The sequence below is a fragment of the Cucurbita pepo genome, chromosome 19 (assembly GCF_057944985.1).
Source record: "Cucurbita pepo subsp. pepo isolate OVF chromosome 19, ASM5794498v1, whole genome shotgun sequence".
NCBI classification, from domain to species: Eukaryota; Viridiplantae; Streptophyta; class Magnoliopsida; order Cucurbitales; family Cucurbitaceae; genus Cucurbita; species Cucurbita pepo.
In genome coordinates, this window is record NC_141816.1 from 2,040,988 (window position 1) to 2,066,870 (window position 25,883).

The 25,883-nt window shown below is 37.6% G+C and overlaps 4 protein-coding genes across 8 annotated transcripts; all 4 read left to right on the forward strand.

The window, feature by feature from the left end:
* Positions 1-1,993: 1,993 nt before the first annotated feature.
* LOC111781375 (cardiomyopathy-associated protein) lies at positions 1,994-7,313 on the forward strand. Its single transcript, XM_023661929.2, has 4 exons — positions 1,994-2,167; positions 2,283-4,605; positions 4,687-5,264; positions 6,003-7,313. The coding sequence occupies exons 2-4, from the start codon at positions 2,331-2,333 to the stop codon at positions 6,969-6,971; spliced, it is 3,822 nt and encodes a 1,273-aa protein (XP_023517697.2). The 5' UTR covers positions 1,994-2,167; positions 2,283-2,330; the 3' UTR covers positions 6,972-7,313.
* A 956-nt stretch (positions 7,314-8,269) lies between these two features.
* LOC111781305 (histone-lysine N-methyltransferase, H3 lysine-9 specific SUVH1) lies at positions 8,270-13,128 on the forward strand. Of its 3 annotated transcripts, none has more exons than XR_015414514.1 (4): positions 8,270-8,415; positions 8,787-9,119; positions 9,252-11,647; positions 12,805-13,128. XR_015414514.1 is itself a non-coding variant. In XM_087120198.1 (3 exons), exon 3 carries the CDS (start codon positions 9,437-9,439, stop codon positions 11,582-11,584), a length of 2,148 nt encoding a protein of 715 aa, XP_086976324.1. In that variant the 5' UTR covers positions 8,270-8,415; positions 8,787-9,119; positions 9,252-9,436; the 3' UTR covers positions 11,585-11,651. The 3 variants fall into 3 exon arrangements, 1 of the variants encoding a protein (XP_086976324.1); XR_015414515.1 differs by having other exon boundaries at positions 9,287-11,647; XM_087120198.1 differs by lacking the exon at positions 12,805-13,128 and having other exon boundaries at positions 9,252-11,651.
* A 2,400-nt stretch (positions 13,129-15,528) lies between these two features.
* Positions 15,529-21,192, forward strand: LOC111782192 (DHHC-type zinc finger family protein). Of its 3 annotated transcripts, none has more exons than XM_023663012.2 (6): positions 15,536-16,186; positions 17,359-17,538; positions 17,624-17,929; positions 18,714-18,935; positions 19,397-19,825; positions 20,828-21,192. In XM_023663012.2, exons 1-5 carry the CDS (start codon positions 16,082-16,084, stop codon positions 19,772-19,774), a joined length of 1,191 nt encoding a protein of 396 aa, XP_023518780.2. In that variant the 5' UTR covers positions 15,536-16,081; the 3' UTR covers positions 19,775-19,825; positions 20,828-21,192. The 3 variants fall into 3 exon arrangements, with proteins under 3 accessions (XP_086976451.1, XP_023518780.2, XP_023518779.2); XM_023663011.2 differs by having other exon boundaries at positions 15,541-16,186; positions 19,358-19,825; XM_087120325.1 differs by lacking the exon at positions 17,359-17,538 and having other exon boundaries at positions 15,529-16,186; positions 19,358-19,825.
* Positions 21,193-22,352: 1,160 nt separating this feature from the next.
* Positions 22,353-25,675, forward strand: LOC111781371 (magnesium-protoporphyrin IX monomethyl ester [oxidative] cyclase, chloroplastic). The gene is made up of 5 exons (XM_023661924.2): positions 22,353-22,869; positions 23,674-23,738; positions 24,337-24,664; positions 24,960-25,058; positions 25,251-25,675. Exons 1-5 carry the CDS (start codon positions 22,384-22,386, stop codon positions 25,512-25,514), a joined length of 1,242 nt encoding a protein of 413 aa, XP_023517692.2. The 5' UTR covers positions 22,353-22,383; the 3' UTR covers positions 25,515-25,675.
* Positions 25,676-25,883: the final 208 nt, after the last annotated feature.

A 25,883-nucleotide genomic window follows, 5' to 3' on the forward strand; every position in this document is an offset into this window, starting at 1 on the left:
AGATTGTATTTTGGATAAATAGGATTTTTGAAAAATAACTAAAAAGAAAAGGAAATCGGACAACCCAGTAGATTGTAAACTTTATTCGGGTTGTTCAGATCACTAACTCAACCAACCCGAAATTTAGTGTAGGCCAACTACACAATCTCATCTCACTTTCTTTGGTTGGATATGGAAAAATTTCGAGCCTTTCAGTTTCGGGTATGGGTTTGGAATGCTTTGGTCTGTGTAGTTTGGTTACGAGTTTCGGTTTCAGTTTTGTTTATCAATATGAAAATTTTCTTTTACCATCTTTTGTTAGGAGTGTACACGAGTTGGGTTGGGTTGGGTTGGGTTGGACTGAAAAAATCTTTTGGACGAATTCAAAGTTTTTGGTTGATTCAGTTGGTGACCGAGTAACCTAAATAGAGTTTCCAACCCTCTATTTTCGGGTTACGTTGTGTTGTCGGGTTGTTATTTTTTTTAATTATTTTTTAAAAATTTACTTCTCCGTACTACATGTTACATCGATAACTAAGATAACTAAAATCTTATAAAGTTCAAATATTAAATATTTACCAATCACAATGCATAACTAACATTGATTACAAACGCCAAATATATTTAATCTTTTTAAAATTAGAGTTGGGTTGTAACCTTATTTTTTGGTTAATTGAGTTGACCCGACCAAAATAAGTGATCTTGTAAGCTGAAACAAAAATTTTCAATTATTTAAAAATTCAATCCAATCCAACTCAACTTTTATGCTTTGAATTGGATAGTCCGAGTTGGTTCGATAATTTAGTCATATGAATACCTCTATCTCCTCCTATGTTGTGTAAGATCAATTAACAGTTATTTGTCAATATAAACCTAACAATTAAATATATCAGGTTAGAAATTTGAATTCTCTTGAAAAATTAGAATTCAATGGATACACTCTGTGGTTTTTAGGGCAATAAAAAAAAGCTTAAACGAAAGGAGCGCCCTCTCTCGGCTGGATGTTGGTCCAGCCTACTATGAGGATTCCGTGTTTCATTATTCATATTTTCAGTCTTGGGAATAGTTGAGATATTCCTTATAAATGGTTGAAATATCATCACTAGCTCAATAGAGTCAAACCCAATTATTGTACGAGCAGTATATTTATTTTAGTAGAGATTTTAGGGGAAGAGATCTAGATATCTTAGGAAAAATATTCAGATTTGTTAGGTCTAGATTTAGATTTGTTAGGTATTAGATTGCGTATACTCTGGTATAATAGGTTATTCATCTAAGAAATCCAAAAACAATAAAAAAAAGCAGTAGTATTAGTGTCTTGTAAATCTCTTCTCGATTGGTTTTAATAAAGTGTGCGAGTGTTTCTCACAGAAAGTTGTGTTCAACATAAATCGCCTTACCTACTGGAGCATCCGCCTTTTTTTGGTAGTTCAAAACTAAAATTGGCACAATATCGCGAGAAAAAAAAAAAAAAAAAAAAAAAAAAAAGATTAGGCCTCAATTTCTAGTCGTGGTTAAGTCGACCCACTCAACTTGCTAAACTTGCCTTAGCCTGCTCGACTTGGGTCTAAGCCAACACAAATGGCTAATGTTTATCAAAGAAATCTTTATAACCAAATTAGTGATACACTAAACCGTCAATATTTAATATTTGAATTTAATGACATTTTAATTATTAATATAACACGTAGATAAGTATGATTTTTTTAAAATAATTATAAAAAAATAAAAAATAAAAAATTTGAGAGCTCAATCCAACCGAATTTTAATTATTAACCTAACCTTATTAGGTTAAGTTTGGTCGGGTTGCGAACTCTATTTAGATTGTTCGGATCATCCATCCAATTAATCTGAACTTCCAGGTTTCTATCAAAGATTCTCAGACCCAACTCGTATATATTAGATTCTTAAAAAAAATAAAAAATTATGAATAAAAAAACGTATTTTAATGGAAAATAATTAGTGTAAAAAGAAAAAGAAAATTTGGTTTTTAATGGAAAATAACGAAATGGACAAAGAATATCAATTCTGTCTCTCTGTTTTTCTCTAATCCTAATGGCGGAGTTGGCTTTGCTGACAATTTCCATCAAAACAGAAAGCGGCCAAAGCCCAGCAGCGCCATAGCCATACCGCATTCTATCTGCTTTCTTCTCCAATTTCGTTTTCTCTCTCCGATTCCTCGTTTCAGGTATTGGATTAATCTTAGTTTTTCGTTTGATTTCAGAATCGGGGTTTGTCTTGTTTGTTCTAGCGTTTTTTTAGCTTGATTTTGTTAATTTTGTGCTTTTCGCTTAATCTGGCAGATATTATTGATTGCGATAGAAGCGTGCGATAACAACGGGGAGATAGATATGGAAATTGGTTTTCGTGTTAGGAAATTTGTAGTCGTTTCGATTAGAATTTACTGCCGATCAGTTCGTAATTATCCATTTCTCTTTGGTTTGCTGTGTCTTTTGATTCTTCTGTATAGATCATGTCCTTTTTTGTTTTCCATTTTGGTGTCTGCGTCCCCTGTTTTGATTTGCACGGCTGTTCTTCTTGGAACTCTTCTGAGTTTTGGGAAACCTAATATTCCTGAAATCGAAACGGAGGAGGTAGCTTCTTTGAAATCTGGAATTTTGGATAATGCTACTGTTCTTACTAAGGAGGATGATAGTTTTACTGTAGAGAGACTTGATGGAATTAAAGTAGGGAATTCTTATGTGGAAAGTTCTGATGAAGATAGGAAAACAAGTACGCTTGATGAACATGCTGATTTTCTTGACTTTGTTCCGGTGATCCACGAGCGCAATTACGAAATTCAATTCAAGAGGGGAGGAGTTGAGGAGTTCGAGAAAAACAAAGTTGAGGAGTTTGGGAAGAACGAAGTTGAGAAGTTCGGGAAGAATGAAGTTGAGAAGTTCGGGAAGAACGAAGCTGAGAAGTTCGGGAAGAACGAAGTTGAGGAGTTAAAGAAGGGTGAAGAGAGGGAATTGCCTATTGGTTTGGAGTTGGAGGAGAGGAGAGAAATTTTCGAAAGGGATTTCGATAATAAAAGTTCGGCAACGGATGGTGAAAAAGCTGTTGAGGATCAGCTTTTGGCGGCCGAAAGCTTAAGAAATGAGATTATTGAAGTCGAAGATCGAAACATCTCAATAGAACCTGTTCATAAAGGAGATAATCTGAACTTATTACTTAATGATAAAGATGATAGTGATGAAAATGATTATGGTTCTTCGGGTTCTGAGTCTGATAGAGCGGAAAGTTCCTCACCCGATGCCTCAATGGCTGATATCATGCCGTTGCTGGATGAGTTACACCCGCTCTTGGACTTGGAAACTCTGCTACCTGCACATCGGTTGAATGAGGAGTCTGATGCTTCTTCAGAACAGTCTCGTAAAAGTGACGGTGAATGTGTGATATCGGATGATGAGGCTGAAAACCAGGGAGAAGAAGGCAGTGCTGTTGAGCATGACGACAATGACGACGACGACGACGAGGGGATTGATGAAGAGAAAGAGGATGAGAGCAAATCCGCTATCAAGTGGACTGAGGATGATCAAAAGAATCTTATGGATTTGGGAAGTTTAGAGCTAGAAAGGAATCAGCGTTTGGAGAATCTCATAGCAAGGAGAAAAGCAAGAAACAACGTGAGAATGTTGGCTGTGAAGAATTTGATAGACTTGGATGGTTTCGATATTCCTGTAAACGTACCACCCATATCTACAGCTAAACGCAACCCGTTCGATCTCCCTTATGATTCATATAACAATATGGGATTACCACCAATTCCCGGATCTGCTCCATCCATTTTATTGCCAAGACGTAACCCGTTTGATCTCCCATATGACCCGAACGAAGAAAAACCAGACCTCAAGAGTGACGATTTTGAACATAAAGATATATTCCGAAGACATGAAAGTTTCAGCGTGGGCGATTCCAGCTTTGCAGTTCCCAATCTAGAGCAGCAAAATATTAGATGGAAACCGTATTTCATACCCGAAAAAACAGCTGCCGAAGGAACGAGCTACGCTCGATTAGAAAGACAATTCAGTGAAGTCAGTGAATCAAAATTGAGTTCTGTTTCTGATACTGAATCAATGAGTTCCATTGCAGATCAGGATGACAAGAAGCCTGATGAATCACAATCTTTTCTGGAGACAACAGCAGTTTCCTACCTTGACCCAATGGCCAGTGAGCTTGGAAATGGGTCGTGGGAGGATATCGGCTCTGAAGATTACATACAAGAACATAGAGATGTTCATCATGAAGTGATCGAGATAACTTTGGGATCTACCGAGAGTCGTTTCGAAAGCCAATCTGGATCATCGGAAACTGGAGCTGTGGATACCCCAGTGGAGATTAATGCTACTGAAATTCACTCCAAAAGTTTATTAATTGAAACAGATTACAGCAGCAATTCTAGCCTGTCTTCATTAATAGAAGAAGTAAATGAAACACCATCTCAGGCAAAAAAAGATGAGGCGAGAACGAGTAGCTCTCGTGTAAAGGAATCTAGTGTCGAGACTACTAGCACATCATTGCCGACTGCCCTTGAAGAAGATGCAAACTTCAAGATTGCCTGTGACGTGCTGGATGACAATCACAATAAGGAGTCTCTTTATGATTCGAGCCCTTCAGCGGAAGGCAAGTTCTCTTTTTTGCCTATTTCTTCTGATATGTATGTAGAAATTCCCTGTTTTGCTGACGCACGTGGCCCCTTTTCAGGTAAGGACTCCGAGGTACATTCCGAAATCGAACAGGATGCCACTTCCAGTTTGAAAGATATGCATGATGCCTCCTCAGAGTTAGATGCAGTTGATAAAAATGAACAAGAGTCGAGAGAAGATTCCGAAGTTACAGTTCATTTGGCTACCAACACAACGAGTCATGTGGACCTCGATCACTTGGTTGGGATGGCAGATCCGATAGCTACTTCTCATGACCATTTGACTACCAATGCAACTATTCTTGTATCGCAGGAACAAAATAAACCTACAGCGATGGAAGAACAAGTCTTATTGATATCATCAAGTTCAACATTTCCATCTGAATTGGAGCAAGTGGAGGAGTGTTCAATGAATGAGAAAGAAGATGTTAGGTTTGAACAAGATTTTGTTCGGGCCTTGAGTGTCGAATCACACAAAGAGAGTGCCCTGCAAGATCTGGATATTAAAATTGCCTCTTCAGGTTCTAGTTCTCCGAATGTGACTCGCGAAGTTATGTCGTCTGTTACTCAATTCGAGCAGTCATGGTCAGACAAGCCAATGGTTGAACCTGTTATTGGTCACCGCGATGGTTTTGAGGTAATCAATTGCATACTTTTTTTTAAGTTGACAGTTCTCTTCTTTCGATTACGACAATGATCTTGAAAAGTTCCAAACATATGAAAGAATTATTATATTTGCTGCGGCCTGTGGATAATCCTGTTTGCATGGTCTGGTGTTCATTAGATCAAACATACCACTGCAACTTTCCATTTTAGCTTATCTGAATATATAACAGCCCACGCTAGCAGATATTGTCCTTTTTGGACTTTCCCTTCCGGACTTTCCCTCATGGTTTTAAAACGCGTCTACTATGGGAAGGGTCTAGCACTACTCAGACCAGTGCCTCACAACGGACTGACGCTGGTACCATTTGTAATAGCTCAAGCCTACCGCTAGCAAGTATTGTCCTCTTTGAGCTTTCCCTCAAGGTTTTAAAACGCATCCATTAGGGAGAGGTTTCCACGTTCTTATAAAAAATGTTTCGTTCCCCCCTCCAACCAATGTGAGATCTCACAACCCACCCCCATTCGGGGTCCGGTGTCCTTGCTGGCACTCGTTCCCTTCTTCAATCGATGTGGGACCTCCCAATCCACCCTCCCTTCGGGGCCAGTGTTCTTGCTGGCACACTGCCTCGTGTCCACCCCCTTTCAGTGCTCATCCTACTCGCTCGCACATCGCCTGGTGTATGACGACTCTTTTAGGATTTATAAGGAAAGATAATTGTAAGATGAATTTAGTGATTTAAAATGACGATATCAAGCTGATATTTTGCAGGAACGAGGGTCTTTATCGACGGATTCTGCTGCTGAAGTAAACTCTGAAAACGTAGCACCAAAAGTTCATCAAGACATTTCAACAGCTCTGTCTCTTGTAGCATCTGATTCCTCATCATCTTCATCCGACCACGACTTCAGACCACCCTATGCTGCAAGGGATAAAAAAGATGGCATTGTTGATCAAGTTGTATTTGAGGATCATGGGGAGGTCACAAAGCATTTGGACTATCCAACAGAAGTATATGATTCTCATTTTTCGGAAAAGACGATAAGGGAAGAGGTCGATGAAATAGCAGATATTGATGAAGGGTTGCTATTAGAATTGGACGAAGTTGGGGATTTCAGCGTCAATGAAGTCGGAGAACCAGTCCGTAACGAAAAGGTAACACCAGAGGAAGCTCAAGCAGAGAGACCAACCGAAGCTAAATCAGATATACCAATTCTCGAAGCAAGAACTCTTGATGATATGAACTTAGCTTTAAGGCAACTCCATGAAGGAGTAGACGTGGAGGACGTCGTTCTTCCGAGTGCTACCGAAAGCCAACTCAAGAAAGGAGCCATATCCGAAACAAGTTTAAATTTGGAAGTCGTTGAAGCAAGATCTCTTGGAGATATTCATGTTGCTGCTTTGGCACAAGTATCAGAGAATAACATAGTTGAATCAAGTTCTAGTTCCGAACCCGCAGAAACTGAACCGAATTCTAGTTCCAATCCTACTGAAACTAAAAACGAAGCCAAACCCGAAACGAGTTCAGATTTTGAAGCCGTCAAAGCAAAATCTCCAGGAGACAATCATGTTGCATTGATGCAAGTCTCAGGGAAAACCATGAGTGAACTTCCAACAAGTTCTGTGTCAAATGATCCATCAAAGGAATCCGAACAAGCCGGAGCAGATTCTATTATTGCAATTGCCCCACCAAGCACGACGGATGCCGAAAAACCGAAGTCGATGCTGGTAACCCAGTAGATCGAAACGTGACTGCTACCAAAACCAAAGACTAGAAAGAAGGCCAAGTCTGGATTGAGGTAATTTGGAGGTTTTCCTTCTTATTTCAGGATTTTCATTTTTCTTGTTTGGATTCGTTTTCCAGTTTGGTTGCCTTATCCTGTTGTGTTCTTGCTGTGCAATGTTTTGAAAGTGAGTTGTGGCTTGAGTTCTTGAAATTTTACAAGTTTCCTTTGAGAATTTGAAGTTTGAGGGAGAAAAAAAAGGTGGTTTTTTCCTTTCTTTTATCCTTTGTTTAAATCTGTACGTAAAAGTTTTGTTGAATTCTTTTATGAATTGTTTGAATTTGATGTTTATTGAGTATCCTGAGTTAGCCATGGAATTCCATGGATATCATCACATTCTGGTAATGAATATGTAACGGATTGAAGAAGAAGAAAAAGTCTAGAAATCGACACTCACCGGAAATCTCGAGATTTCTCGCAAGCGCCACGATTCACACACCTCAACCACTTCCCCCCACACCTTCGAAAACCTCCCGTTCAGGAATGAAGGAAAGGAAAGGAAAAACAGATAGGACGTTGTGTGAACAAGTACCAGAGAATCACTCTTACCTTTTTCTGTAGTCGATGACTAAGTTTTTTTTTTTGCAATTTTATATAGTTTAGATTACATATTGAGAATCATTTAAACTAGACATGATCGATCTTGTTTGTAGAGGGATTCATATCTCAAACAAGCATTCTTACCTTAAGATATTCAATCAACAAGGTGCTTTGAATCTCTTAACTTAAGATATTCGAAGGTACTCTGAATCTTACTGGTAGCTACGATTCCTTATTAACCTATTTTCTTGCATAAAAATTAAAAAATTAACTTCAAAGAGATTTTAATTCTTTTTAAAAAATTTATTGATAGTATAAAAATTAAATTTAAACTTTTGAAAATATATAAAAGAAAATAAAAAAAGTAATAAAAGTGGAAAGGGTAAAGTGGTATTTTAACCTTTGTAATTTCAGCTCGAAAGGAAAAAAGAAAAGAAGTGTACACGTGGCTAAAATGTAATGGGCCGAACAGTTTCGGCCCAGGTACGGGTTAGATCCCTGACCAAGCTACCGATCAGGTACGGTCAATCTCACGTTTTAAATCATACCAGATCACGACACGTCGTACACTCATTACTTTTTTGTCGTTTGTGGGGTGGGGCCCGCCAATTATGCTTCGGAAAACATATTCCAACCGTCCGATTGCGTCCCAGTACTAAATCATCCAACGGCTGTGAAAAATCCAAACAAAATAAATAAAACCCGAAAAATATTTTTGCTTGGGATAGAAAAGCTCGAACTAAAAAAAAAAAAAAAAAAAAAGAAGAAGAACTCCGTCGAGGACAAAAAGAGGGACTCTCCGCATGTTCAAACGGAGGGTTTTTGGAGATTTGCAGCACGTAAAAACCTCCGCGAATTAGGTAAGATTTTGAGATTTGTTTCATCTTATGGGCTCTAGATTCTCGTTTCTTCTTTTCCTTTGATCTTTGAATTGTTTCGCATTTTTGGCTTTGATCTGACCGAATTTCCATGTTTTCTCTGTTTCAAAAGTAGGGTTTTCACTCTCTTCTGGTTTCATTCTGATTTTGGGTTACTTGGATCACCTTTTTCTTTTGTTTTTGTGTTTCTTTTTGCTTGTTTGTTAGGAAGAAGAGCTGTTTCTTGATTGACTGGAATAAAAGAAAGTGGAGCTGTTTCTTGATTTCTCTTTTTTGCGTTTTTATTTTTCTTTTTCTCTTGTTAGTGTCAAGTAGCTAAAAGCTTGCTTGTTCCTTTTGGTTTGTTGTTGAAGGAAAAATACGAGGAAATCCCAGCTGTAAAGGGGTTTCAAAATGATTCTGACCGTTTGGAGCTGAAGAATAATTACAAAAGTTTTGTGGGCTAAGAGCTTGGCTATGCTACAGAAGAATTTATCTAAAGGTTTTGGCCTTGTTTTTCAAGTTAAAACCTGCCGAGAACAGTTTGGAACTTCTCCTTAGCTGAATGATCAGAGTCAAGTCAACCCTAAAATACTGATTTTCACTTGAATGTTGCGGGAACCTTTTTCTCCTCTTATTTTCGATATAGATTGATTTGAGATCGTTTATTCAAACTCAGCTTCTTCTATATTAATTCTCTCGCATTGGTAAGTAAATAAGCTATACAATTGCTGAGTAATACAACCTTCTTTCAAAAATGTAATTTTCATTACTCTAGTGGGACTGGGCTTGCCTATCTTCTATTTGCTGCATAGTAATTGTTTATTGGGGTTTTTCAGATTTCAAGCTATTTAATTATGCTCATCGACTACAGGGAGGATATTTTGGGAGAATGATATCCAGAAAGCTTTTGATTGGGAATTGTTCCTTTTAGTTTGTATTTTTGGAACTACTGTACAGAGAGTTTTACTGTGGAAGCTTCTGTTTGTAAGAGATTTTATTTCTGTAGCTTGAGAGAGTTTCAATGGAACAACCTCTAGGTCAGGATCCGATTCCCGTTGCTGGGTCATTAGACAAATCTAAGGTATTGAATGTAAGACCATTGCGTCAACTAGTTCCGGTATTCCCATCAGCGTCAAATGTGTCATCTTTTTCAACTCCTCAAGGTGCTGCCCCATTTGTATGTGCTGGGCCTTCTGGTCCTTTTCCACCGGGGGTTGCTCCATTCTATCCCTTCTTCTTTTCACCAAATGAACAAAGTCAACAAACACCGGGTGGAACAACAAATACTAATGCATCTTTTGGCCTTAATAGTCCTATATCAACTGCCGTTCCTATATCTTCATTCAGGACACCAACTGAGGGTACTTCAGCACAAAATACTGGCTCCTCTAGAAAAAATTCCAGACGTCGTGTCCAGTTACAAGATGGATATAGTGATGGTCAAAATGATAATTCTCAATATTATGGCATAGGCGCTAATGATGGAGAAGATTCCAGTAAAGCAGGGAGGAAGAATAAGTCGAAGAAGAAGACAAGGAATGGTCAGGACATTAATTTTATGTCAGATGTTGATATTGATGCAATGCTTAATGATATGGTTTCAACATACAACCTTTCGGTGTTAGATTCAAATAGACAAGCTCATGGTAACATTGAAGCAGTTTCATGTGTACTCATGGTATTTGATCTGCTAAGGAGGAAGATTTCACAAGTTGAAGAGTCAAAGGAATCAACTCCTGGAAATATAAGGCGTCCAGATCTTAAAGCAGGTGCATTTCTGATGACCAAAGGGGTTCGAACAAATAGCAATAAAAGAGTTGGAACTGTTCCTGGTGTGGAAATTGGTGATATCTTCTTTTTCAGGATGGAATTATGCCTGGTTGGGTTGCATGCTCCATCCATGGCTGGGATTGATTACATGGGTTTAAAGGTCAGTCAAGATGAAGAACCAGTTGCAGTAAGCATTGTCTCATCTGGTGGGTATGAGGATGATACAAATGATGCAGATGTGTTAATCTACAGTGGCCAGGGTGGAGTGAACAGAAAAGATAAGGAATCAACAGATCAAAAGCTTGAAAGGGGTAATCTTGCATTAGAGAAGAGCTTGCATCGTGGAAATGAGGTTAGAGTAGTTCGAGGGGTAAGAGATTTTAGTAACCCAACAGGGAAGATCTATGTTTATGATGGTCTTTATAAAATCCAAGAGTCTTGGGTAGAGAAAGGGAAATCCGGCTGCAATGTATTTAAATACAAACTGGTGCGATTACCTGGACAGCGGGAAGCATTCTTGACTTGGAAATTAGTCCAACAATGGAAGGATGGGAATGCATCCCGAATTGGGGTTATAATACCAGATCTGGCTTCTGGTGCAGAAAGTCTTCCTGTTTCACTTGTGAATGATGTTGACGATGAGAAGGGCCCTGCATATTTTACGTATTATGCTGGTCTCAAATATTTAAAACCTGTATGCTCTACAGAGCCTTCAGCTGGCTGTAACTGTATTAGTGGATGCCTTCCAGGCAATCTCAATTGCCCTTGCATGCAGAAAAATGGTGGATATCTCCCCTATAGTTCTAATGGGGTTCTTGCGAGTCAGCAATCTATGATATATGAATGTGGCGCCTCATGTCAATGCCCTCCCAATTGCAGGAATCGTGTGTCCCAAGGGGGTCTCAAATTTCGTCTGGAGGTATTCAGAACTAAAGGTAAAGGCTGGGGGCTTAGGTCTTGGGATCCCATTCGGGCTGGAGCATATATTTGCCAATATGCTGGGGAAGTGATCGATAGTTCGAAGGAAAAGGACTCAGTTGGGGACAATGAAGACAGTTACGTCTTTGATGCTAAACGATCCTGTCCAAACCTTGAAGTTTTGTCTGGTGATTCTGATGGGCCTCCAAGACTTCCATTTCCTCTAGTTATTAGTGCAAAAAATGTTGGCAATGTTGCTCGTTTTATGAACCATAGTTGCTCTCCAAATGTATACTGGAAGCCAATTTTACGGGAAAATAAGAGTGAGCATGATGTCCATATTGCTTTTCATGCAATCAGGCATGTACCTCCCATGATGGAGTTGACGTATGATTATGGAATTGTTCCACCTGAAACTGCTAATGGAAGGAAGATCGATTGCCTATGTGAGTCCTTAAAATGCCGAGGCTATTTTTGTTAGTGCTTTGTCGAAAGATGTATTTGAGCAGGGAGGAATCGCTTGGCTTGTGCTTCTTGAAATGAGGTTAGAGCTCTCAACTCATAATTTGCTACTTGCTTGTGGATGTATTGACTGATTTCTTGCCCGTTCCCTCTTTTGTCTTTATATTATTGAATTATGTAAATGTTAAACGAAGGCTGACATACGATTTGTAGTAACAATTTGCTTGAACCTTTTAAATGGGGGAGGGGCAGCTAAAGTTATATTTTACTTGGTTTGTTGAGTTAGCTTGGGCAAACTTACGTGTTGTTAGGGGATTAGTGAGAATATTTGCTAAAACCACCGCACCTAAATGGTGGTGAAAGTTCTTTATTTATAATCATTTACGGAATCAAGTAAATTATAAAACAAATGGAAAGAGCAATAAATGGATACAAGAGATTTAGCCTTCCATTATGGTTTAACATAGGTATCATATTTGCGTCTTTATTATAGGCAAATATCTTGTATGATACAAGATATTTAGCCCTTCATTACAGTTTACCATAGGTATCATATTTGACATTTTATTATAGGCAAATATCTTGTATCTATTTATTGCTCTTTCCATTTCCTTTGTAAATTATTTGATTCCGTAAATGATTATAAACAGAGAACTTTCACCACCATTTAGATGCGGTGACTTTAGCAAATATTCCCATGGTATCGAAGCTCCTTTGGTTTCCTATTCTTTCTTCTCCATGGCTTCTAAATCCTCTTCTCATCTTCTTTGACGTCACCACTACTGGCTTTGATGTGGCAGGGGCAGTCGCCATGGCTACCACAACTGGCTCCGCCTGCGGCAGCCATGGCGCCATGGCGACTTGTAGGTTCAGAATGATTTATTAATTCCTTGTTTATTTTTTTATGCTTTGCTTGCCTCAATGTCATTCCTTGTTCTTGTAGATAGCAATGCTATGTTTTGGATTTAATCTGTCTTGGATTGAACATTTCACTGAAATGATGGGGTCTATTCAGCGCAACTCCGGTAGTTAGCGCTTGGATATCTAGAAATACCCTCAAGGTTCTAGGTTCGAGTCTGTAGTTGCCTTGGGTGTGAGTCACTCCGAAATTGGTAGGGTGATGATGGTTTGGAGATTGAAATTAGTCAAATATAGCTAGCAATGTTTGATGTACCAAATGGAAAATCGAGTTTGTTTTGTCTTTCGTCACCGTGCCTTATGACACTCTTTGATGCCCAGATGAAATCAAGAAATAACAGACACTTCAGAATATGCAACCTCGAGGCACTTGGTTTGTAGTCTCGTCGTTGCAGCAGTATCGACCAAGCTCTCTCGTGGATGCCCGAAATTTCCCCCTCTTGTTGTAAGGTGTAACATACATATTAAGAAGGATGTAGCTGCTCATTTGTTTTTGCCTTGAGAAGGTAGATATTGTAGTTGTGTTTATGATGTAGCTGCCATCTTGTCCATGTGAATTAGATAGATTATTATGCCTATTAGCACTTGCGATGGATGCTCTTCTTGAATGTGCAAAGAAAATGACAGGTTTCTGTTCATTGTTCATTGTTCATTGTTCATTGTTCATTGTCCTGTTGTAGATTATATCGAATACCCACTTGATTATCTTCTCCAATTTCCATCCTGAAGGGGAATTCTTTAAAATTTATGATCTGTTTTGGTTTCTGGTTAAAAAGTTTGTGTATTGATTATGAAATTGTGAAGATGAAAACATTACTTAGTTACTTGGATCTTATGAAGATGAGATGATTCATATGTTGTGATATATGAGGGTGTAGCTTTCTAAGCCTCTACTCATTTTGATTTTGTGTGGTCAAATTGAATGTTTGATGAATATCCATCGCGATGAGGTTGTTCGATTTGGTCATGGTGCACGTAACCTAAATTGTACATGATATGTCACTACACATTTAAAGGAAATCTTTTGAGCATTATTGAATTGATTAATTGACTTTTGATCAATTAATGTATGAATCATAGTGAGAAATTTGAATACTCTCCCTTGTACTTGAAAAATGAAGTAATCGTTGGAGTTAATGATCTTGAATTAGATTTTTTATAAAGTGTATCGATTTTTAAAGTGTCTCTCTAAATCTCTCTCAATATATAAATGTCTCGATAACATCTTATTCTCTCAATTATTATGGTATCATGTTTGCAATTAGAATTGGCAGCCTAATTTAGGCTACACAACTCGACCAACTCTATCTCCATACTAAACAAACTCGAACTTCTAATTTTAAACCAAGGGTGTGCATGAACTGTCTTGGGTTTGGTTGAATTTGGGTGTGCATGAACCGTCTTGGATTTGGTTGAGTTGGTGACCCTGAGCAACTTGAATAGAGTTCACAACTCAACTCAACCCTTTATTTTTAGATCAGGTTGGATTGGGTCTTAGGGTGGTTCTTTTTTTTCATATAATTATTTTTAAAAATTCTACTCACCCACCCCCACAATAATGTTACATTATAACTAAAATCTCATAAAATTTATATATCAAGCATTCACAACTCACAATACATCACGGTCACAAACGTTAAATATTCTTAATTTTTTTAAAAGTAGGGTAAGGTTGGACTGTAACCCTATTTTCGAGAACAAAAAAAATGTCAACCCACAAACCGATCCGAATTTTTCAGAAATCCAACTAAAATCGAAAAAAAAAATCTAACCCAACCTAACTTTTATAGATTAGATTAGATAGTCTTAGTTGGTTGGATTATCGAGTCATATAATCACCTCTAAAACATTCATCGAATAAAAATACACAGAACAATTACTAAATATTATAACCGGACAAACCAATTTTGTTTATCTAATTGTCCAATTGTCTTCAATAACTAATCTTTCATGAGTTAAAAAATAATGATAAGCTATCATTAATATATAGCACAACAATCTAAGTATAATTCTACTGATTAAAATTTTATAACCACGACTAAAATGTTATATGATATTATTAAGTTAATAAAAAGAAATTGTAATTTACCGCTTAACTGAAGACATTTTTTTTTTCAAAATATCAAAGTTCAAATTCTCACGTTGTTTAAATAAATAAATAAATAAATAAATAAATTATTATAATTTAAACATAATTTTATAAATATATATATATTAGGAGTCTGGGCCGTGTCTCAGTCCCAGTGTGGCTGATCATCTTCTTTTACGAAAACCGCCCAACTCTCGAACTTATGCACAACTTAACCGTTAAAGTATTATAAGTTTGACTAAAATGTTCAAGGTTTGAATCTCAGAATCATGACAATATGAACATTATTCAACGATAATTGATATTTACTCATTCTCTTGTGATTACAGTTCATATGCTCGTACCTCATTTCAACATGAGCATAAAAAAAAGCCTATGTCTCATATGATGTTAAATTAAGAAAAAATTTGTCCGTAACTCAATTCAAAAGGCCTTATATCCTCGAAAAACTAAACATAATGATAATGCATTGAACTTGTATTTTAGGCTACAATACTCGAGTTAGATTTTTTTTTTCCAGTTTGGGTTGAATTGAATTTTTGGAAAATCCAAAATTTGGATCGGGTCACGAGTTGACATTCTTTATGTTGAGTCAACCCGACCAACTCAAAAATAAGGTTATAACTCAATCCTATCTTACCTTTAAGATTATTACGAATATTAAGAATGTTTGACATTTTTAATCGATATTAATAATGCATTGTAACTTGTGAATGTTTGATATTTGATATTTATAAAATTTTTAAAACAAAGGATAACCCAACAACCTGATCCAACCTAACGGACCGTGAGTTATGTTCAGATGGTTTAGGTCAACAATCCAATCCAATCGAAACCAACCGGAACAACACGAACAAGTCTTGAAATGGATTAAATTGTAACGTGACAACCATTTTTTGTAACTAAAAATGTAAAATAATATTGAAGAAATAATTTGCGCGGGTTATGGTTGCAAGATCCAAATCCCAACGGAAAGCGGTGCAGGACGAAGCATCAAAACGAAATTGCCCTCTGCTTTTGTCTTCATTTACACCTCTCTCTCTCTCTCTCTGTATCTCTCGCCCTCTCCCTGTCTCTCCTTTTCTCTCTCTCTCCCTCTCCCTCTCCCTGTCATGAGGGGTTGCGAGGCGAAAACCTCGCAATAACCAAGGGAATTGTTAGAGAGAGAGAAGGGAAGAACAAGAAAAGAAAAGAAAAGAAAAGAAAAGAATCAGAGAAGGGAGAGAGGAGACGAGGGGAGAATTTTTTTGTTTTTTTTTTTGTTTGTTTCTTTCATTTTTTATTTATTTATTTCATCGTATGATCGATCTGGGTTTCAAATTTTTCTAGGGCTGATTGATTTTGAACTATTGCTGTTGGAGATTGAGAGGAAATTTGGAAGCATTTTGGATTTTTCTTCTCTTTTTTTTTGTTTAGATTTGCTTGTTTAATGTGGGTGTCCGTGAATCGTTACCACGAACACCCTGAGATTTTGTGTTTCCCCTCAGAAAAACGAGATTTCTATTAGAAATGGACCAAGAATCGGGCTGGGATGGCTCTCCCTCGAATGCCATTCATATTGCTCCTCACAAACCTACTCAAAGGAGGCTCTACCATGTCTGGAAAGGAAACAATGTAAATTTCTCTATTCCCTTTAATCTCAATGCCTTCAAGTTCTTTGAATCTTATGAAACCGTTGGGTTTTATGTTTATATATTACAAGGATCTTCTTTGATGATCATGACATATCCTCAATTCATTGAATTCAGCTGTTTGAACTTGTTTTAAATAATTAGTTCCCTGTAATTGTAACGCACAAGCCGTGGGCTTAGCAGATACTGTCCTCTTTGGATTTCCCTTCAAGGGCTTCCCCTCACGGTGATATGTAACGGGCCAAAGCGGACAATATCTGATTGCGGTGGGTTTAGGTTGTTACAAATGGTATTAGAGCTAGACCTCGGGCAATGTGCCAGCGAAGACGTTGGACCCCAAGGAGAGTGGATTGTGAGATCCCACATCGGTTGAAGAGGGGAACGAAACATTCCTTATAAGGGTGTGAAAACTTCTCCCTAGTAGACACGTTTTAAAACCTTGAGGGAAAGTCCAAAGAGGACAACATCTGCTAACGGTGGGCTTGAGCGGTTACAAATGGTATCACCAGGTGGTGTGCCAATGAGGACGTTGGGCCCCAAGAGGAGTGAGTTGTGAGATTCCACATCGGTTGGATAGGGGAACGAAGCATTTCTTACGAGGGTGTGGAAACCTCTCCCTAGTAGACGCGTTTTAGAACCTTGAGGTGAAGCTCGAAGGGGAATGCCCAAAGAGGACAATATTTGCTAGCCATTTTTTCTGGTTGAGGACAATATTTGCTAGCCTTTAGACTTGGGTTGTTATAGTAATTTACCTGGTGGAGGTCAATAAACGCATTCGTTAGCTCTCTACCCATTTTTTCTCTTAATTTTTCTGTAATCATTTGATCTTTTTAGTCTTTGAATCTAAGTTTAATGCATATCTAGTGTAATCTTGGGATTTCCTCAATAAACGCATTCATTAACCTTTCTTTCTTATATTAAATAATATATTGTCTCTCTTGTTTTTCTCCTTAATTTAGTTCTTTGTCCTTTCTCTTGCTAATATCATGAGATATACAGGCATATTTTGGCAGTTTTCAATGTTATTGGAAGAAGTTATTATAATGAATGTATTGTTTGATAATAGAAAGGATTGTTCATTGCTGTATCCTACAAGTTCTTACTGTTTAAGGAGTTGATGATTCTGGTTTTGATGCATATTCTTTTGTCTGCTAGAAATTCTTATGTGGAGGGAGATTAGTTTTCGGTCAAGATGGGACGTCGCTCTTCTTAACGTCATTTTTAATCGGCGGTCCTGCAATAACATTTTGTATAAGAATGCTAGTTGCAGTCCATAATGATCATCAAGCTTTTCACTTCCCAGTACTGATTGGAGGATTGGTTCTTACAGTCTTGGTTTGTGATAGGCAGAATTTTCCTTGTTTCATTTATCTTTGCAAGAACATATGGACTAAACCTGATCGGTAAGTCGTTTGTGCAGGATTTTATTTTTCTGTTCTTGACTTCTGGTCGAGATCCCGGGATCATTCCAAGAAACTCATTGCCACCTGAAGCAGATGAAGCAGACTTGACAACCCCTTCTATGGAGTGGGTTAATCACAGGACGCCTAATTTAAAAATACCCCGAATAAAGGATATAACGATCAACGGATACTCGGTGAAAGTGAAGTTTTGTGAGACTTGCCTTTTGTACCGTCCACCACGGGCTTCGCATTGCTCCATCTGCAACAATTGTGTTCAGAAGTTCGATCACCACTGTCCGTGGGTAGGTCAGTGTATTGGGCTGGTAAGTTACATGAATTAACCATTGAAACTTTGCTGATTCTTTAAAAAAGAATTTTATATTAACATGTTTGTTTGAAATGATTTGTAGCAGTAATTCCCTTTTGTTGAAAGCATACTAAATGTGTGAGATCCCATATTGGTTGGGAGGAGAACGAAACTCCCTTTATAAGGGTGTGGAAACCTCTCTCTAGCATACGCATTTTAAAAACCTTGAGGGAAATCCCGAAAGAGAAAGCCCAAAGAGGACAATATCGGCTAGCGGTGAGCCTGAGCCGTTACAAATTGTATCATAGCCAGACACTGGGCGATGTGCCAGAGAGGTGGCTGAGCCTCGAAGGAGGTGGACACGAGGAGGTGTGCCAGCAAGGACGCTGGACCCCAAAGGGGGTGGATTGTGAGACCCCACATCAATTGGAGAGAGGAACGAGTATCAACGAGGATGTTCGGCTCTGAATGGGGATGGATTGTGAGATCCTACTTTCATTGGGGAGGAGAACGAAACACCATCTATAAGAGTGTGGAAACCTCTCTCTAGCAGATGCGTTTTAAGAACCTTGAGGGAAAGCCCGAAAGAAAAAGTTCAAAGAGGACAATATCTGCTAGCGGTGGGCCTGGGTGTTACAGATTGAAGCTTTAGTTATTTGGCATTTGATTTTGATATCATTCTTCAGTGTCTCTAGATTACTTTCTGCTACTTGAACGTGAGAGCACATCAAACAGCAGCTTGAACGTGCTTGGTTGAATATATTTCAATTAACCATTTCTTTGTTTTCATTTCGTTGCAGCGTAATTATCGATTTTTCATAATGTTCATATCAACGTCTACCATTTTGTGTATATACGTCTTCACATTTTCGTGGATCACCATTGTTCGACAAACTGGCAGTTACTGGAGTGTTATCTCAAGCGACATCTTGTCAGTTATCCTTGTCGTCTACTGCTTTGTATCTGTCTGGTTCGTAGGCGGGCTGACGGTTTTCCATATTTATCTAATGTGTACCAATCAGGTAGAGCTTTATATTTTTACACGTAGCATCGGTATTTACAGTTTTCTGGCATTTGAATACGTGATCCATGATGAATTGACTCTCATATAAACTCTTAAACTTCTCTTTTCTTCCCTCCTCAACCCGACTCACCTGCCTTTGAAGCCGAAATACCTTTCTCAAAATAGAATAGAGGAGTCCCCTCGCGGATAGTTTTCTGGCATTTGAATACGTGCTCTACGATGAACTTCTTCCCTTCTCAACCCGGCTCACCTGCCTTTGAAATTGGAATACCTTTCTCGAAAAGGACTCGACAAAGCATGCTTGGCACTGAATCAAATATTAATATAAACTCGATTTGTGGGGATTGACTGTGATATCTAAAAGCATACTTGTATGTAACAAACTATCTTTTTGTTGCGATGACTGCTGATCTTTTGCAGACGACCTATGAAAATTTTCGTTACCGTTACGATAAGAAGGTCAATCCGTTTACGAAAGGGCTTGTGGGAAACCTGAAGGATGTGTTCTGGTCTAAGATCCCTCCTTCGATGATTGATTTCCGAGCATGGGTAGCGGAAGACGAGGATGCGAGCCTACAATACAGTACTTCAGGAACTGAGAGAGGGTTCATGATATCAAAGGATAAATTTGACTTGGAAATGGACATGATGTTTCCAAAGGAAGGTAGCATGAAGCTTCCTAATATGTTGCAAAATTTGGACTACGCTGATATCAATGATGATTTGAAGAAAAAGGATGGCGTAGATCGAAATATTGCCTATGCGTTCCCTTCTATGCAAGAACGGGCCTTACAAAATTCAATGCTAAGCGATTTGAAGGATAAGAGAACTCAGTAGTAGCACTGTAATCCAATCTCATTACCACCAACATTCTTGGAGACAACAAAGGTACTGCTTCTTGCTTCTCCTGCAATGTTTCCCGTTTGATGAAAACTTTCTCGTGTTTGTTGTCCCCATCAGATGAAACACTGTCATGTTTATTCGTAGTGTTCTAAGTCTAAATTTGCTAGGAGCTTATACGAGTTGGGTTGGAGAAATCTTTTGACCAACCCGAAATTTTGGGTTGGTTGGGTCGGTGACCCCAGCAACCCAAATAGAGTCACAACCCAACCCAACCCTCTACTTTTTATGAAAACTTTCTCGTGTTCGTTGTCATGGTCAGATGAAACACCACCATGTTTATTCATAGTGTTCTAAATCTAAATTTGCTAGGAGATTACATGAGTTAGGTTGGAGAGAATCTTTTGGACCAACCCGAAATTTCAGGTTGGTTGGGTCAGTGACCTGGGCAACCCGAATAGAGTCATAACCCAACTCAACCCAACCCTCTATTTTTTATTAAATCTTTCTCGTGTTCGTTGTCCCAGTTAGATGAAACATCACCATGTTTATTCATAGTGTTCTAAACCTAAATTTGCTAGGAGCTTACACGAGTTGGGTTGAAGAAATCTTTTGAACCAATTTAAAATTTTTGGTTAGTTGGGTCAGTGACCTGGGCACCCCGAATAGAGTCACTACCCAACCCAACCCTATATTTTTGGGTTGGGTTGTTAGGTATAAATCATTCACAAGTCATAATGCATTACTAACATCGATTACAAACGTCAAATATTCTTAATCTTCATAATATTTTAAGAGTCGGATAGGGTAAGGTAAGGTTGGCTCGTAATTCTATTTTTGGGCTGGTCAAGTTGACCTGACCATAACAATGTCAACTCGAGAACTGGCCTGACCCAACCCAAACCGAAAGAGAAAAATGTATCTTCAATTGGGTAGTTCGGGTTGGTTGAGTTCTTAGATCATATGAACATTTTGAAAATTCAGTACCATAATATACAAACGAAATCAACTTTTTTCATGTTGTATGACATTCACATACTTTTTTCTCAGGTCTCGTGGAGATATTTCCTCCAAAATGATAACGATAGCAAACGACAGATTGAGCATGGATGTCGATGTCGATGTCGACTTGTTTTGATTAGGGATCAACTCTACAAGGGATTTGGGAGTGGATTTCATGAGGAAATGATTTGTAAGTAATGTGTGTAGAATCAGCTTCATTTTCCTCTTCATTTCGATGTTGTCCTAAATCTACACTATGAATTGAGTCAGTCCCAAGAGAATTTGAAAATACTTGTACCTTTACAATAGTTTATTGAGCTCAACATTGTGATTTGTGTAACATATATTTTTTTTATACCTAAAATACAACATTTCATTGTATAAAGATTTGAAATGCGAGCGTATTTGATAGAGGATCGATGGCGTTCTTTTAGCCTTCAACGAGCGTATTTGATAGAGGATCGATGTCGTTCTTTTAGCCTTCAATTTTACTCGTATGTTTTATCGTTCTAATTTTACTCGTATATTTGATCGTTCTTGTGTTAAGATTCTAATAAAAATTTTAGGGTTAAAAGTATAAATTCAATTCCATAATTTAGAGAAAATTAAAATTTTGACGATAGGAACTAAATTTATATTTTAATCAAATATTTGATAACAAATGCACTTGGTCCCAATTATGAGTGTTCATATAACTCGATAACGTGATCAACCCAGACTACCTAACACAACTGGTAAAAAGTTGGAATAGGTTAGATATTTCTTCAGTTTAGATTGAGTTAGAAAAACCGAAAATTCAATTTGATGCTACTAGTTGACATTTTTTTGGTCAAGTCAACCCGACCCAACCCTACCATACTTTTTAAAAAAATTAAGAATATTTAACGTTTGTAACTCATGTTAGTGATACATTTGAAACGTGTAAATATTTGATATTTGAACAAGTAGAACTTTTCTAAACAATTAAAAAAAAAAAATACAATCCCACGACCCAACTCAACTCAACCTTGAGTTGGGTTGGGTTGGGTTGTGATGCTCAGGTTACCAACTCAATCAACCGAAAATTTCGAATCGGTTCTAAAGATTTATCAACTCGACCCAACTCATATACACTCTTAGTCCCAATATCGGAGAGAATCCTTCATGTGATCTATACCTTGTTTTATATAGATATAGATAGAGATAAGATAATAGAAATGGGCCCAATAGATCGGCCCAACATCTCGGCCCAATAGCTCGGCCCAAATGTTCGGCCTATATGAATATACCACCGGAAAGAAGCCCACGTGGGCGCAGTGAAATGACAACCACACGCTTCAAATAAAATTTAAAAAATAAAAATAAAAAGAAATGGGAACCACAAAATTATTTGCTGACGTGGTATTATCAACGCGAAAGAGTAATCCGGTAAACCAATGCTGAAACGCCACGTGTCAATATCATTCAGCAAAATCTTGGAATTCATTGGATGAAACATATTATCTCACTATCGTCACATGCATATATCAGAGCCTCTATTTCTAACTCTCCACTGAGAGCTCTCATTCTTCCTCTGTATTCCCCCCATCCGCCATCGTAGGCCCTCCAAGGAAGCTTCCTCTTCCATGGCCGCCGCCGCCGCCGCCGAGATGGCTCTTGTGAAGCCGATGTCGAAGTTCTGTAGCAGGAGGTCTGAATTCGGAAGCCCTAGAACGAGAGCAATTCCATTCTCTTACTCCAAATTCACCGCCATTAAAATGTCTGCAACTACTTCTCAATCGCCTCCGAAGCCCTCGAAGAATGCCAACAAGGCTGTGATTAAGGAGACGCTTCTGACGCCGAGGTTCTACACTACCGATTTCGACGAGATGGAGACTCTTTTCAACACTGAAATCAACAAGAACTTGAACCAGGCAGAGTTTGAGGCTTTGCTCCAGGAGTTCAAGACTGATTATAATCAGACGCATTTTGTGAGGAACAAGGAGTTCAAGGAAGCTGCTGATAAAATGGAAGGTGCTCTCAGGCAAATCTTTGTGGAGTTTCTTGAGAGGTCTTGCACTGCTGAGTTTTCGGGGTTTCTGCTCTACAAGGAGCTGGGAAGGAGGCTTAAGGTATTGGTCATGAACTTTAAGAATGAATTGTTTCTGTGCTTTCGAAGTTGATTTTGGAGTGGTGTGGAATTTTTTTTTAAAAATCACGGAACAATTTGTTAAGTACTGTACTATTTGTTTTGACAGGATGGTCTGTGGCTGTGAATTGTGGTATTTTTAAGTTCTTTATCCTTGAAAATACACCATAGTTTACGTTGAAAGAGTTTTCAAAACAAATGAAGTGGAGACTATAGAGCTATTGTCTAGAATTCAAGTAGATAATGATTTTGTTTTTGGTTTTCTGCTTTTAGAAATTAGGTTTATTTCTATCCTTTTTCTTGGTTTTCTAATCTGCTTTTGTAACTTTTTTTTTAAAAAAAAAATTATAGCTAGTTTGTTATTTAAAAAAATTGAAAATCAACCTTTAAGGATCTTTTTTTCCTTTTGAAATTTGACTAAGATCTTACCATTGTTTAATAAGTGATGAACAAATTGAAGTATGGAGGTTTTATAGAGATAATTCTAAAATGTAAGAAGCCAAAAATCTAGAGACAGAAATTAAGTTTGACTTCGAGTTAGACCAACATTGTATTACAGCAACCAAACTTTAGTTTTCATGTAAGAGAATAGATAGTATGTCATTTGACTGTATAGTTTGTTCTATATTGTTGAATTCTACTGCAGAATGGCTTCTGCGGTTCCAAATCATAAGCTGATTTTCACTATGAAATCATATTTTATCTATCATATTTACTTAAACTTGAGCAATGTGTAAGGAAAATAATCTTCCTTCTATTTCACTTGGCTAATTTTTTTGTGTTCCAGAAAACTAATCCAGTGGTGGCAGAGATTTTCTCCCTGATGTCAAGGGATGAAGCCAGGCATGCTGGGTATGTACTGATTTTATATTTTATAGCCTCTAAACCATACCGTAAGCTTCCTTTTTATGTTATGTTTTCTAAAACCAAGTCAAGTTTTTATTGTTTTTTGGAATTTGGCTAAATATTAAATGTTTTCTTAAGGAAGATGAACTCATTTAGAGAAATTATGACAAAACAAGCACAGGTTTTAATAACGAAATGGTTATTAAATTAACACTTGTGTTAGTTTAATTTTCAAATATTTTGTTCTTCAACTTTTAAATATTAAATTTTAGTCATTAAAATTTGCATAAATACTTATTTTAGCTTTTGATGCTAATATTTCCAGGGTTGAACATAGATATGTATACATTTGACATCCAAATACTTGGTTAGTAGATGTGTCATTTGTCTAGGTAGAAAGATCTACTCATTAGAAATAACGTTACCCAAGTCTCTGCTAAGAAATAGCTAAACCGGTTTGTTTTTACATAGAGTTCAGAACTAAAACAATGCTTGAAAATATAGGACTAAAATGTTATAAACACGAAAAATACGAAAGCCAAATTTCAGATCAGCATTACAGTGAAATTGTTTTAAGTTTATTCATTTTATAACTTAATTACAGGTTTTTGAACAAGGGTTTATCTGATTTCAACTTGGCATTGGACTTGGGATTCCTGACAAAGGCTAGAAAATACACATTTTTCAAGCCCAAGTTCATCTTCTATGCAACTTACTTGTCTGAGAAAATTGGATACTGGAGATACATAACCATTTACAGACATCTCAAGGCCAACCCTGAGTTCCAATGCTATCCCATTTTCAAGTACTTTGAGAACTGGTGCCAGGATGAGAACAGGCATGGCGATTTCTTCTCTGCATTGCTCAAGGCACAGCCTCAGTTCCTCAATGATTGGAAAGCTAAGCTCTGGTCCCGCTTCTTTTGCTTATCGGTAATTCGCCATTACTCGTCCTTCCCAATATTTTAGTATAATTCTACACTTGACAGCAACTGATGGAAAGAATAATGTTTTTGTGACAATCTGTTCTTCAATGCCATGCTTATTTACTCAAAAACTACTTTGTTTTCAAGAAGTGGAAGACCAAGTAAAGAAAGTTTAGTTATGAGTAGTTTTTATAAGGTTAATTTGTAAAAGTTACCAAACCAAAAATAAAATCATTGTCAAATGAATCTTTTGCTTCTGAAATTTTGATATGTTGTTTTGTCTCTTGATGAATATTTTGCAGGTGTATGTGACAATGTATCTCAATGATTGCCAAAGAACAGCATTCTATGAAGGAATTGGCCTTAACACTAAAGAATTTGACATGCATGTTATCATTGAGGTAAGCTTGTGATCTAGATACATAGTTCATTCATACGCCATGTCTGAGAAATATTCTGATCTTCAAACAAAAATTCAATGAAACTGTTACATCCTCTTCTAGTTTATCAACAATGTCTATCTGCCTAGTTAGATGAACAATATAGGACTGAACTGTTTGATAACCAAACTCATATTACTTCTGTAAACGCAGACCAACCGCACGACGGCGAGAATTTTCCCAGCCGTACCAGACGTGGAGAATCCCGAGTTCAAGAGGAAACTGGACAGGATGGTTGAGATCAATGAGAAGCTGCTTGCTGTTGGAGAAACCAATGAGGGTTCTGTAGTGAAGAACTTGAAGAGGATCCCACTTGTTGCAGCATTGGTGTCTGAGATATTGGCTGCATATTTGATGCCTCCGATTGAGTCTGGATCTGTTGATTTTGCAGAGTTTGAGCCTAAACTTGTGTACTAAATTTTTGTAATTAGCTCATACTCCACACATCTTTTTAGTATGGTTCAGTTTGAATGAGTGTAATATGTTGTCATGTAATGTTTGTAAAAATATCATCACAAACATTGAGTAACGAAGTGGTCTTAGTTTATAATGTTAATCACCCTCTGTGTTCTGCTTCAGCTTATTTTCGTTTCTTAACTTCTAAGCATTCTTTTCCAGTACTAAATTTTGTATATCAACAATTGCAATCCTTATTAATCTTCTTAAGTTCAATCCACGGTTAGGATTTAAACAAAGTTCAATCAATGGTTTGGATTTGGAACCCAAAAAAAAAAATAATAATAATAATTTTAACTTTGGTGGATCAAAGTCTACTAGAGGTGTTCA

Bases quoted from the DNA above. Each gene is read 5' to 3' on its own strand.
- LOC111781375 (XM_023661929.2), top strand. From the start codon at position 2,331: ATGGAAATTGGTTTTCGTGTTAGGAAATTTGTAGTCGTTTCGATTAGA. The intron at 4,606-4,686 runs GCAAGTTCTCTT...GCCCCTTTTCAG, and splicing joins TTCGAGCCCTTCAGCGGAAG to GTAAGGACTCCGAGGTACAT. The intron at 5,265-6,002 runs GTAATCAATTGC...GATATTTTGCAG, and splicing joins GTCACCGCGATGGTTTTGAG to GAACGAGGGTCTTTATCGAC.
- LOC111781305 (XM_087120198.1), top strand. From the start codon at position 9,437: ATGGAACAACCTCTAGGTCAGGATCCGATTCCCGTTGCTGGGTCATTA.
- LOC111782192 (XM_023663011.2), top strand. From the start codon at position 16,082: ATGGACCAAGAATCGGGCTGGGATGGCTCTCCCTCGAATGCCATTCAT. The intron at 17,539-17,623 runs GTTTGTGATAGG...TCGTTTGTGCAG, and splicing joins GATTGGTTCTTACAGTCTTG to GATTTTATTTTTCTGTTCTT. The intron at 18,936-19,357 runs GTAGAGCTTTAT...GATCTTTTGCAG, and splicing joins ATCTAATGTGTACCAATCAG to ACGACCTATGAAAATTTTCG.
- LOC111781371 (XM_023661924.2), top strand. From the start codon at position 22,384: ATGGCCGCCGCCGCCGCCGCCGAGATGGCTCTTGTGAAGCCGATGTCG. The intron at 22,870-23,673 runs GTATTGGTCATG...TTTGTGTTCCAG, and splicing joins AGCTGGGAAGGAGGCTTAAG to AAAACTAATCCAGTGGTGGC. The intron at 24,665-24,959 runs GTAATTCGCCAT...AATATTTTGCAG, and splicing joins CCCGCTTCTTTTGCTTATCG to GTGTATGTGACAATGTATCT.